The sequence below is a fragment of the Dendrobium catenatum genome, unplaced genomic scaffold (assembly GCF_001605985.2).
Source record: "Dendrobium catenatum unplaced genomic scaffold, ASM160598v2 fragScaff_scaffold_231, whole genome shotgun sequence".
Classification (NCBI taxonomy): Eukaryota; Viridiplantae; Streptophyta; class Magnoliopsida; order Asparagales; family Orchidaceae; genus Dendrobium; species Dendrobium catenatum.
Window position 1 is genome coordinate 4,824,948 of NW_021318693.1, and position 13,425 is coordinate 4,838,372.

At 39.7% G+C, this 13,425-nt stretch overlaps 2 protein-coding genes across 2 annotated transcripts; both read left to right on the plus strand.

Annotated features, from left to right (window-relative positions):
* The first annotated feature begins 661 nt into the window (after positions 1 to 661).
* On the plus strand, positions 662 to 3,230 carry LOC110097592 (scarecrow-like protein 14). Its single transcript, XM_020824076.2, has 2 exons — positions 662 to 850; positions 973 to 3,230. Exon 2 carries the CDS (start codon positions 975 to 977, stop codon positions 2,982 to 2,984), a length of 2,010 nt encoding a protein of 669 aa, XP_020679735.1. The 5' UTR covers positions 662 to 850; positions 973 to 974; the 3' UTR covers positions 2,985 to 3,230.
* Positions 3,231 to 8,855: 5,625 nt separating this feature from the next.
* On the plus strand, positions 8,856 to 11,105 carry LOC110097585 (scarecrow-like protein 14). Its single transcript, XM_020824064.2, is given in 3 exon segments — positions 8,856 to 9,871; positions 9,874 to 10,279; positions 10,282 to 11,105. Coding segments are annotated over 3 exon segments (1,737 nt in total). The 5' UTR covers positions 8,856 to 9,229; the 3' UTR covers positions 10,971 to 11,105.
* Positions 11,106 to 13,425: the final 2,320 nt, after the last annotated feature.

Here is a 13,425-nt window from a genome sequence, read left to right on the forward strand (position 1 = left end):
CTGGGTTGAAGTCCGACGATAGTTGAGGAGGAATCTGGTGGCAAGAGAACTTAAGTTTATCTTCTTCGTTCTCTTCCTTGCTTTGTTGCTTGGGTCCCACTCCATGAGAAATGAGTGGTCTTAAGTGGCATAATCAGTAAATAGGAGGTAGATCAAGGGTAATTTGGTAGTGGTTTGAAATTTGAATGGACGGTAGATATTGATCCCCTTGATCATGAATCATTTATTGGGCATTTGAATGTCTTAATGATATCAAAATTCGATGAACTTGGGCTCGTTGGATTCATCTCGTCGAGCCGCTCAATTCGATTATAAGCATATTACGTTTAGAAATTGTTTGAAAATCTAAATTATAATTTGAACCCTCAAAAGACGCTTCGGGTTTTTGATTTGAACCCATTTGGGCTCGGATATGGGTCGAATTTGGTGTCGTTGAGTCGTCATTTTGAAACGTTCAGTTTGACTATAAGTTTGCTGAAATAGGAGTTCGGATGATCCCAATTTTAATTTTGAAAATTTCCAATTTGATTTTGCCTCTAGATTTGTGTGCGATCAAGATAAATTTTTGATAATGTATAAAAAATAATATATTTTTTAAAGAAAATTGTAGGAGAGAAAAAAATTTCCATTCATTATATATAAATCGGGTGGATTTACGCATTGACCACCCTATGCTTCATCCGCTGTCTCGCTGATGACCGGTGAACCTCTCGAAGCCACCGGCGTTCGCAGGTTTCCGAGAGTCCGCTAGCAAATCGCCAGCAATATAAGAAGAGGTGTTAGCGCGAAGGGTCATACCGTCCGGCGAGACTTCAAAGTCTCATAGCTCGCTCCTGCGGTAGAGGGAGAGGTAACCAACTACACCTTTTGCTTGATTTTTTTTTCAAAGGTTTTTTTCATTACGTATTGCTCTCCATGGCTTGACAATCCTGGATTTCTCTGTAACCACATAGATGATTTGCTTTGCTGCAGATATGTCGAAAGATTCGACTGCTGCTGAAGATTTCAATTACAGCGATTTCCCCTTCTACGAGCAGAATAACTTCGATGAATCCCCTGTTTTTAGTTCTCAGAGCCATGAGAGAATATCCCATGAACCCTCCGATCTTTTTGCTAATATGGTGCTTGAGTACATCAGCCAGGTTCTCTTAGAGGAAGATGCGGACGACAAGAGCGACATGCTTCAGAGTCATCCAAATCTCGAAGCCACAGAGAAACCCTTCTATGAGCTCATAGGTGAGAAGTACCCTTCTTCGCCAGATCAATTCCCTCTCTACTCCAGTCCAAGCCCTGAGAGCCTGGACAGCAACAGGAGCCATAGCTCAAACAGCAGCGGCATCCAATCCTTTCACGACAATTCCGAATTCCCTGAGTACCAAAATTACCAGATTCCGCTTTCGCAGTCTTCTCTTAGCTCCGTTAATGGCGGTGGGAACGATCTTTTGTTCAAAACCCTCCCCACTATCCAGTTCGAGAAGGGAATTGAAGAGGCCAAGAAGTTCCTCCCAAGTGTAGACAAGTTGACCCTCAACGTTGGACAATTAGATCTGACCTTGCTACAAAACCCCATCAAACAGGAAAGAAGGCAGAAGAACCGCCATTTCGATGATTCAGGCTTCGAAGAGACGAGGAGAATCAAGCAGTTGGCTCTCTCCTACGAAGAGCCGGTTATTCCCTCAGAGATGTTCGACGATGTACTGCTCTGTAGTTGCGAAAGGTTTCCCCAAGTCGTGAGTGCAATTCGAGAGAAGATGTACAGAGAAGCGGGAAAGGATTTCAAAAATTCCAACCCCAATGAGTCAGGCGTTGGTCGGAAGTCTCGCCGGAAAAAGCAACTGAAAGAAGAGGTTGTGGATTTCAACACTCTTCTTCTCCACTGTGCACAGAGCGTGGCCAACGGCGACAACCCTAGAGCCTACGAACTTCTGAAACAAATCCGGCAGCATTCGTCTCCTCATGGCGATGCCTCTCAGAGGCTCGCACACTACTTTGCCAATGGTCTCGAGGCCCGTCTCGCCGGAACCGGGAGTGAGGTATTCCATTCCCTTGTATCCAAGCGTAGGACCGTGAGCGACGGGTTAAAGGCCTACCAGCTTTACCTCGCCTGTTGCCCTTTCAAGAAGATCACCTATTACTTTGCAAATCAAATTATTTTAGGCACAATTCAGAACGCAACGACAGTCCACATATTGGACTTCGGCATCTACTTCGGCTTCCAGTGGCCGGCTTTCATACACGAGCTATCTCAACGGCCAGGCGGTCCGCCGAAGCTTCGAATCACAGGCATTGATATTCCTGAACCAGGCTTCCACCCGACCGATAGGATAGAGCTGACCGGCCACAGATTAGCCGAATTCGCCGAGAGGTTTGGCGTGCCCTTTGAGTACAACGCAGTAGCAGCCAAGTTCGATGAGGTAAAGATTGAGGATCTTCGCATCGAAGAAGGTGAGATGCTTGTGGTGAATTGCTTATTTCGCTTGCATAACCCAGCTGACGAAACAGAAACTGAAAACTGCCCTAGAGATAAGGTGCTGAACAACGTCAGAAAGCTGAAACCAGCTCTGTTTGTGAATGTGGTTGTGAATGGAACCTACGGTGCTCCATTCTTCATGAGCAGATTTCGCGAGGCATTGTATTACTTCTCCGCCATTTTCGATGTCCTCGATTCGACTGCCCCGAGGGAGAACGAGCAGAGGATGTTGGTTGAAAGGGATGTATTTGGGAAGCATCTTATCAATGTTATATCCTGTGAGGGATTGGAGAGGGAGAGACCAGAGACTTATAAGCAGTGGAAGGTAAGGTTCTTGAGGGCTGGGTTTGAGCAGTTAGCCATACGCAAAGAACTTATAAAGCAAGGAAAGGATTGGTTGAGAACTTTCTACCATAAGGATTTTCACATGGATGAAGATGGCAAGTGGGTACTCGAAGGATGGAAAGGGCGCATCTTATATGGCCTCTCTGCTTGGAAACCAAGGTGTGTTTAATTTGCTCAATTGAATCAATTTGTTCTCCATGCTTTTAGGAATAAAGCTTAGCTAGCTCTGATGAACTAATCCATCTTTGGGGTTTAACTCTGAAATTTTTTCGAGTGGAGGAGATGCATGTGATAGTTTTTAGCAGTGGATCTGTAATTTTTGCCACCCTTACCATGTATTATTTAGGAGAAATTATTCTGTGGAGGTCGAGTCGTATTCTGGTTGGAGCATAATTAATCCTGTTTTATTGGAAAAGAAAATAATTTGTTTAACTAATAAGTACGAAAAATATTAAAAAAAAAACAAATTTATTTAATTTAACAAGTCAAGTCAATAACGTTCATGTTCATTAAAATTAAGCTCATTTTTCATAAACATTTTGAGGGTCATGGTTTAGATGAACTCGCAACAAATGTTCCGGTCTCTGATCTCATAATTGAAAACGATGGAAGGAGGTTCATTGCACCTGGCTTTCATCCGGTCATTCGTGACCTCACGCGACAAAATTGGATAAAATATTTGACCGCTTTGTACGGAGGTTGAGAGGGCCTTGGCGGTGCGAAACTTACGACTCGCATATAGGATGTGCGATAGCATCAAGCTTGCATACCAAGCAACCACCGGTTACCGGCGGCTGCAGGTTGCTGGGACCGAGCGCGACACCGATTTTTATTTTTTTATTTTTGCTGTTGAGTAATTTAATCATAATGATTAATATAATAATAGTTTTTTTTTTTTGTGTAATTGAAATGCGAGATTCTGACATTTCTGGCATATTTGGAAAAATAGGTTTTGATGTACGGTTATAAAAAAAGAGTTTTATGTTTTGTACTTGTCATTGGCGCATATTGGCTATATTTTTTAAGTGGGTTAAAATGAGTATTTAGGTTGGCTTGAATTTGAAATTGATGGGGTCCAATTCAATTGACTCAAATCTGACTCATTTTGCAAATGGGTCAGAAATTTAGATCCGGGCTTAACCCGCTAGGTTATCGGGTTGAGCTGACCCGACACTCTAACCCGCGTGTGCGAAATCGTGTGCTGCGAGCTTCAAGTACGAGCGTGCGGGTCGATTGTGGCATGGCGGGATTGCATGGAGCGGGGTGACTGGAGAGGTTGGCCTGGCGAGACTACACGGGTGGGGCAAGTGTGAGCATGCAGGCCTTTATTAGTAGGCAAGGGTTGCCTAACTGTATTGTGCGAGGGGTGTTGTGCATGTGGGTGTACGGATGTAGTGTGGTGAGGGCGGCCTGGTAGGACTGCATGGAGCGGGGTGACTGGAGAGGTCAAATCTGACTCAGGTCAATTTCGAGCTAAATTCGGGGCAGCGGACTTGACCCAATTTTTCAAAAAGGTCAAAAATTTAAATCCGGCCATTTGTTAAACGGGTTGACTTGAATCTTTTATTTTCAGTTCAGATTATTGGATCGAGTTAATAATTAACACACCTAAATTTTTTAGGGGACTTGTATAAATAGCATTTAAAAATTATATATATATATATATGACTTACAATTTTAAATAACATAAAAAATAAAATCTGGCCGTTGAATGAGTGGATTACATAAGGCCAGAAAAAGTCATGCTACATAAGATATTGACCATTTCCTGTGGGTTTCACATAGTGATTTTATTTTATTTCATGTAGGTCATAAGTTTTCAATTATGAGCACACCTAACTATATTATTTTAAGGAAAATCTATTCATGGTACCTGAAGCTGCTATGTGTATTTTGGATCACCTTTTTTTTATATATATTCCATTATTTGAGATTAATTCTCTCTTTTCTTTTGAAAGTATACCACCTTAGGAGCATTCATCCTAAATGTCAACGTTGACCCCACTCTCTAGGATGTGAACCAAATAAAATTTCTTAAATTATATATTTGTTGAAATTAGTGCATCAACAATGTCAAAGTTGAGATTAAAATGTCAAAATTTACCCTAAACAAATTAACTTAGCTCAAACTTAATTGTAGATGTCATTGTGTTTTAAAAATGTCAAAATTGAGATATGAACATCAAATAATAATTCAAAGGGATAAAAAAGGTTTAGATTTGACCAGTTTGCATGCTCCAATGCTCTTCCATCAAGAGTAATATGCATACATGATATGATAGATATGAGAGACTGATGACTAATGTAACTGATGATTGATAACAAATAAGATTGATAATATATGAGATACAGTACATGATGATTGTTTAATTGATGATATGATTGATATGTAGCTAAACTGAGAGGATATTTATATGAACATATGATATATGACGAGGATATGATTGATATGTATATGATGAGATTGTATATGAATTACATGATATAGGATATTGTTCATATTGACTGCTACATGTTTTTATAGTTATATGTTATTATTTTGTTTGATGCACTAACTTTAGTTGTAGATACTAATTACTTGCTGGTTTATATTCATTATGTGATTTCTACATATTTTTATGCAAGGATAATGATCCTATAGATGAGGTTGATCTGTGATGCAGGATTGAGTTTCATTCTACATTTCTCTCGTCTTTTGTAATCATAATGTATTTGTATTAATGGATTGTTGTTAGTTGCATATCATGACTATTATATATGTCATTATAGACTCTAGGTCAAGATGTAAATATTTGAAGAAAAGAATTGTAATTTCATTTTTCATTGTTTCTATAGCTCTGATTGTTGACTGAAAAAAAAAAGAGATATAATTATTCTAATTTAGATTATGAGGCACGGCATGGAATTACTCTTGAATATGACATAACAGCTCATCTATTGCAAAATTATGAGGTGTCAATAAGGCGAAGTTGATTTAAGTCCTCCATGGTTATCGAAAAATTAAGATTCGACTGAGCAATACCATAAGTATTTGCTAAATTTCCTCCAAAGTTTGAAGGATTGAAGCCTGTTTCTCCTTCATTGTGCATATTTAATAATCCAAGGATGGGTCTTAAGGGCCAACCAGCCATTGAATTGATGTTGCTAGGATGATTTAAGGTTTCATTTGGGTCGGCTTTTTGATTGCTTCTTAAAGCAGCTTTTCTGTACAAAAATTTTAGAAGAAGGGAAAAAATTTATCTCAAACAAAGCCTGAGTGTCAAACTATTTCATGCTAAAAAATATGTGAAGATAAATAAAGCATGTTTTTAATATTTTAGCATTGTATAAAAATCTAGTACGCACAAATAAAGTTAAAAGACATTTTTTGAAAAACTAAAAAATGAAAAATCACGGGGGCTGAAATAGTCCATTATATAATTAAGATATATACAAGAGTTTGCTCTTTCTCACAATTAAAGAAGATAAGATTACCTAGTTGAGAATAATTTTTTTATTTCCATTGTAAATATTGCAAATGAATCTAGGAAGGTGGATATGATTATCCATCTTGCTTATCCATATTAGCCATGAGATGTCTATGGTTGGATAACACAAGTTAAATAATGGGGTTGGATATTAATTGTCAGGCGATAGTGGTCGGAGTATGCAATTCAAGCAATGGTTGTAGTGGTTATTTATGGTGGTCGTCAATGGTGATTGTTGGGCAAGGTAATATAATACTTCAAATTTCTTTAGCTCCAAAACCTCTCTAATGTATATAATTTTTTGAGAGAGATTTTAGTAAATTTGATTAGAAGAAAAAAGAATTTATCAAATGACCAATATTAATATCTTGATCGTAGATTATTTATTAAGTATTTAAGTACATTAATGACATTAGAATTGAATGATATTGATCTAGTTGAATTTTTTTTTGTCGAGACAATTGATTTAACTAGGAGCATGCAAGATTCAAAGGCAATTCATTTCTGTTAGAAGAATGTAATAAATAAATAAATAGTTTGTATCTCGAATAGGACATGCAAGATTCAAAGGCAATTCATTTCTTCAATTAATGTCCAAAAGCTTATAAATATGCTTTAAATACTTGATTTGAGTTCATTTAGATTCAAATTAGATCATGTTTTGGGTAATTGAGTTCATTTCGGCGATACATTTTATTCAATCAAAAGTTTGTTAAAATTGGAGTTTTGAATTTAATTTTAAAAAATTCTAATTCAAATATTACCTGGAGATTCATACCGATCAAGTGAATATTTTGGAGCAACACCAATTATAATTTAGAGAATCTTGTATATTAATAATGGTATAATAGCATACTTTTAAAAAAATACTAGAATTTCATTATTACAAAAAGGTTATTTTTACAATTTGTTCATTAAGCCAACTAATTTGAAACGTAGCTAACTTTCCTTTGCATATATAGAACCCAAAACATATAATCAACCTCCAACAATTCTTACGATTAATTGCACATCCATCTTCTTTGAAATGAATATTCTCACTAGCGAGATAGAGAGAGAGTCAAATATTTATTTTTGTTGCGTTCTGAAATATTCATGGCGATAGAGAAATTTAAAATTTAACTTGTTAGCTTTGTATGAAGATTCAGCACACAATCAAATAAAAGAGAGTAGCGTCCATAAAAGACACTAGAGTTTTTACGTGGAAACCCCTGAAGAGGGGGAAAAACCACGGGGACTGACCCAATTTGAATGAATCCACTAGTGTTTGCAGTCAATTATAAATGAGGCCCTTCATTTTGGGGAAGGCCTTGATTTGATGTAGCAAATATACATCAAATAGAGTGCATTACATGGTGGGACTTTGAAGAATCAGTATTGACATGTTCGTTTTGTCGGTAGGACCATAGTCAGCAGGTGACGGATATCGGAAAGATCGTAGTCGGGTGACGGTGGTCAGAAGGACCATAGTTGACGGGCGACGAAGGTCGAAAGGATCGTAGTCGACAAACAATGGAGGTCAGAAAGATCATAGTTAGGTGACAGAGGTCGGAAGGACTGTAGTCGGCAGACGACAAAGGTCAAAAGGATTGTATTCATGGGTGACAGTAGTCAGAAAGATCATTATATGGTGACGGAGGTCAGAAGGACCGTAGTCGGTGAACGAAAGTGGTCAGAAAGATTGTTGTCTGGCGACAGAGGTAAGAAGGACCGTAGTCGCGGGCGACGGAGGTCAAAAGACGGAGGTCGAATGGATTGTGGTAAGAAATATCATTGTCTAACGACGGAGGTCGAATGGACTGTAGTCGATGGGAAACAGTGGTTAGAAAAATCATTGTCTAGTGACAGAGGCCGGAAGGATTGTAGTCGTTAGGCGATAATAGTCATAAAGATTGTTGTCTGATGACGAAGGTCGGAAAGACCGTAGTCGGTGGGCGACGGAGGTCAAAAGGATCGTAATTGATGGACGACAGTGGTCAGAAAGACTGTTGCCCGACAACGAAGGTTGCAAGGACTATAGTCGGCGAACGATGGAGGTCAGAAGGATCGTTGTAGGCAGGCAACTATGATTAGAAAGACCGTTGTTGGCGAGGGAGGTCAAAAGGATCGTAGTTGGTGGGCTATAATGATCAAAAAGACTGTAGTTGGGGGACGAAGTCGGGTGAAGGTGGTCGGAAGGATCGTAGTCGATAGGTGACGATGGAACCGTAGTCTGGAGACGAAGGCTGTAAGGACCGTAGTCGGGTGACGAAGGTCAAAAAGGACCGTTATATGACGACTGAAATTGGAAGGTCCACAGTTGACAGGTGACAGAGGTCAGAAGGATGTCATAAGGACCCAATCTTAAAGCAGCTTTTTAGTACAAAAATTAATTATTTTCTACTAAAAAGCTGCTTTAAGAAGCAGGAAGAAAACCGTCCCAAACGAAGCCTTAGCCACGCATCTGACCGGCTGCGCATGCCCAGCTGCTCGCCAGCCCATGCGCCAACACGCCTGCTTGCGCTTATCTGCTTTCCCCCGTGGCTGCCCGTGCTTGTCGGCGCCTGCCAGCACTTGCTGGAGCGTTCCAGTTTGCACTGTTTGAATATGATTATTTGAAAAATAATTAAATTTTTTTAAAATAAAAATATAGAAAAAAAAATTTAATTGCTTCTAGAAGCCTCTACGAGCTCTCTCAAATAATTTTTGTCCAAAATGAAGCTTAGTCCAATTCTGCCAAAATCTGAGCTCACACTATAATTTTCTTATACTAATGGCACCTTCCTTCGGTGTTCCTCTGTTTCTCTCCATCCTCCGAAGAGTTTGAATGGAAATTCTGAAGAACTTCACGTTCTCGTCTGATATTTGCTTTTTTTGGATCTTAGCATATAAATTTTCTTCAAAAGTCACGAATTTTGTTACACGGTATTGATAATTGACGAGGATTTCGCTTCAGGATTTGAACATCATGCAGACAAATCTCCACCTTCAAGCTTTCTCCAAAGAAATCCCCACCTCCGACGCCTCCTCTAACCCCCGACAGAGCTCAGGCCAAGACTTGCATGAAGACTCAGAGATCTTCTCAGAAATCGTTCTTACCTACATGAACCAGATACTAATGGAAGAAGACAGCGACGAGAAGCTCGATATGCTTCAGGAGCACCCTGCCCTTCTCGCCACCGAAAAGCCCTTTTACGATATCATCGCCGATACCCAATTGTCTTCTTCTTCTGCTTCAAATCGACCAACTTTTCCTTCGAACCACCACAATTCTTATAATGACAGCCTCAGTCCTCAGGGCGAACCTCCGGTCAAGTCTACGAATAGCCGTAAGACATTGCAGGGCGATGATAACTTGGAGGCAGAAGAAGGTAGATCCTTAAAGCAATCCGCTCTCTGTTTCGATACTGAGGTCCCGCTGGAGATGTTAGATGCCCTTCTTTTCAAAGAATGCAAGGGCAACCGTCAGGTTGAGACCTGTTATGAGACCTCCCATGGCAGAACCAAATCTGGGACGAAGAAGAAGCTGGAGAAAAAGGAATCCGTTGTTCTCGACTCCTTACTAATACAGTGCGCGCAGGCCATATCTGAAAACGATCTCCCACATGCCCCCACAAGCTTCTAAATCAAATCAGGCAGCACTCAACCCCTTTCGGCGACTCAAACCAGAGGCTTGCCCATTGCTTCGCCAACGGCCTCGAAGCGAGGATCACCGGCGGCGGCGGAGGCGGAAGTGTGAGCTATTACTTCCCGTCACCGCCTCCGGCAACCGTGTCAGATATGTTAAAAGCACATCAGATCTATCTCGCCGCTGCTCCTTTTAAGAAAATCTCCGATTTCTTCGCTCATCAGAATATACTTAACATCTCCGGAAAATCCAGGAGGCTTCATATCATAGACTTCGGTATCTACCACGGATTCATGTGGCCCTGTTTCTTGCAGCGCCTCTCAACCCTCACTGGCGGCGCTCCGATGCTCCGCATCACCGGAATCGACTTCCCGCAGCCCGGATTCCGGCCGGCGAGAGGCTAGAAGAAACAGGCCGGCGGCTGAGCGAATACGCCCGGCGGTTCGACATCCCCTTTCAGTATCACCCAATTGCTTGCAAGTGGGAGACGCTTCAGCCGGAGGATTTCGGAATAGAAGAAGACGAGGTCCTCGTCGTGAACTGCATGAACCGGCTGCAAAACCTCGCCGATGAGTCCGTATCGCCAAAGAACCCGAGGGACCAGGTTCTGAACACAATTAGAAAGCTGAAGCCGGATGTTTTCGTGCTTGGGATCGTCAACGGAACATACAATACGCCGTTCTTCTTGAGGAGGTTTAAGGAGGCGATGTTCCACTTCTCGGCGCTGCTTGATATGTTGGAGACGAACGTGGGGAGGGAAGATGAACATAGGAGGCTGCTTGAGAGGCATTTTTTTGAGAGGGAAGCGTTTAATGTGATATCGTGCGAGGGATTGGAGAGGGTGGAGCGGCCGGAGACTTATAAGCAGTGGAAGACGAGGAGTGAAAGGGCGGGGTTGGTGCAGGTGTCGTTGGATGCCGACATAGTGAGGAAGTCGAGGTTGAAGCTGAAGCGCTGTTATCATAAGGATTTCATGGTGGTTGAAGATGGAGAGTGGCTTTTGCAGGGGTGGAAGGGCAGAATACTCTATGGCTTGTCTGCTTGGAGGACAGGAGATAGGGCTATAAAGGTTTTGAGTTGAGTCAAGTAGGTGTTTGTTTATGTTTGAGTCGTTTATTCTTAGTTTGTTCAAGGTTCGGATTGAGCTTGATTCGAGCTTCTATGTTTGTGCTCAAGCTTGACATATAAAATAATAGATGTTTATGTCTGGTTTGTATTTGGTTGATGTTCAGTTCGTTTCTGGCTTATCAAGTTTTAAACAAAAGAGTCTTATTGAGCTATTAATGAGCTTTATTTTCTACACGTCTTATCGAGCCTACTAACAAATAATTATCTAGACTTTGTTCACAAATATATCTCGTCTGTGTTTTAAAGCTATCAAAAGTGGCCTAATACGTCGACAAAAATTGTCTTGATCAATCACAAATCTCGAGGCATATTTGAGTTGTCAACTGCCAAAATTAAAAACCAAGACCATCCAGACTCTAATTTTAGCAAATTTATAATCAAGAATGAATTTTTTGAAGAGACGAGCTTAAAGACATTAAAAATAGTCAAATCTGGGCTTGAATAAGCTCAAATCAAGGGCTAGCATGGGCGGATCCCCATAGAAGTGAGGGGGGCAAATGCCCACCCTCAAATTTTTTTTTTTTTTTAAATTTTAGAGGGTATTTTTTGGAATATTTTGGATACTTTAGGTATTTTGCCCCCTCTCAAAAAATTTTTTTGTCATAATTTTATCAATCCTAATCATTTTTGCCCATACCCTACCAAAAATTTTTTTTTTGCCCACCCTAAAAATAGAAGCTGGATCCGCCCCTGAGGGCTAGAAGTGTTATTAGAAATTTCATGACATTAATTGAATAATCAAATGATCTCCAAATTTGGTATGTTTATAATTGAATTGAGCGGCTCAACGAGACAAATCAAACGAGCCCAAGTTTGCTTAATTCTAACATCATTAAACCATTTTCGACGAAGAAGGCAGAGATGAAAACTATGATGCTCCTAGTACAGCTGTGGGGTTGCATATGAAATCGAAGGTGTCTTGATCCAACCGGCAAACTCGTTTCCACAAGAACTTCCTTACATCAGGCCAAGGAACGACTCGTCCAGCTTCTAAGATCCACAATTTAGCTTTCTACATGAATTGCGTTATGGCCTGATAGATCATATTTTTTTTCTTTTTTAAAATGAATTTAAATAGGATTTTGTTTTGAATACAAAATGACCCAATATGCTATAAGTCGCACTATAATGGAGTGCCATAAATCTCGCTATTCTCCAATCATCATTCCCCAATCATAATCCTCCGACCACCATCATCCAGCTATGAACCTCCAAACATCATTGCCTGACTATGATCATTCGATAATTATTGCATAATTATGAATCTATGATCACTATGATTCTTCAACCACCATTGCTCGACTACTGTCGTCTGACTATGATAATCTAATAATCATTTCCTTATAATGGTTCCCATATAATCATCACCTAAGGTTCTTTTATCATAGTTGCTTGACTATGATCCTCTGAACATCATTCTATATTTGTGTTCCTCTAATGATCTTTAATCAATTATAATCCTCTGATTACCATTGCATACTTATGATCTTTCGACCACCATCATTTAACTATGACCCTCAGCTTTTATTTTATCTATTACAGGCTTTTTCCAATTCAAGCCTTCAATCCACCTTTTACTTGGACCATGCAATGCTTCAGCTGTAGAGAGAGAAAGACTAATGGGGTAAAATATTGAAAGAGAGAGGGAGGAATGACTTTCCCTTGTGGACCAAACAATGAAAATTGATTTTGATTATTGAGACCTCCTCTAAAAGATTTGGCTAATGCTAAAACTAAAAGCCTAAAGGGGCTTAAAGGTGATTGTTTTAGTGGCTTAACAACAAGTTCGCCAACTAGAAAATCTGCTCTATTTTTTTTGTAATTCTTCCTTTTAAACATATATATTAATCCAAAGAAGTCACCAACATTTTTTTTTTGGACACAAGAGCATCAATAGTTCTTTTATTTTAACGTATTATACCCTTCCAAGTAAGATGACAAACATAATTATTTTAATTTAAGCTCCCCCCGCGAAATAAAATTTCTGGCTCTGCCACTGCAATCAAATCATTATTTTCCCACTATAGTTCACCGAACACCATGATCCCACACCTAACTACATTCCTCTAATCACCGTTGCCAAACTATGTTCTTCTGACCACTTTCACTCAATTACAATCCTTTGACCATAATCACCTAAACATGATCATATTAAAACTATCATATGACTCTAATCCTTCAACCATTTTCGCCCAACTATATTCTCTTTAGCGCTATTGCTCGCTACCACAACCCTACTATAATCTTGAAAAATTCAGCCATATTTTATAAACTAAATTTTAAATTCATCTACATCATTCATAACATCCATATCATGCTTGTTACACCATCCACTTAATTAATAAAATAAATAAATATACATGAAAAACTAATTTAAATTCAAATAAATTAAAACTTAACTGTACTTA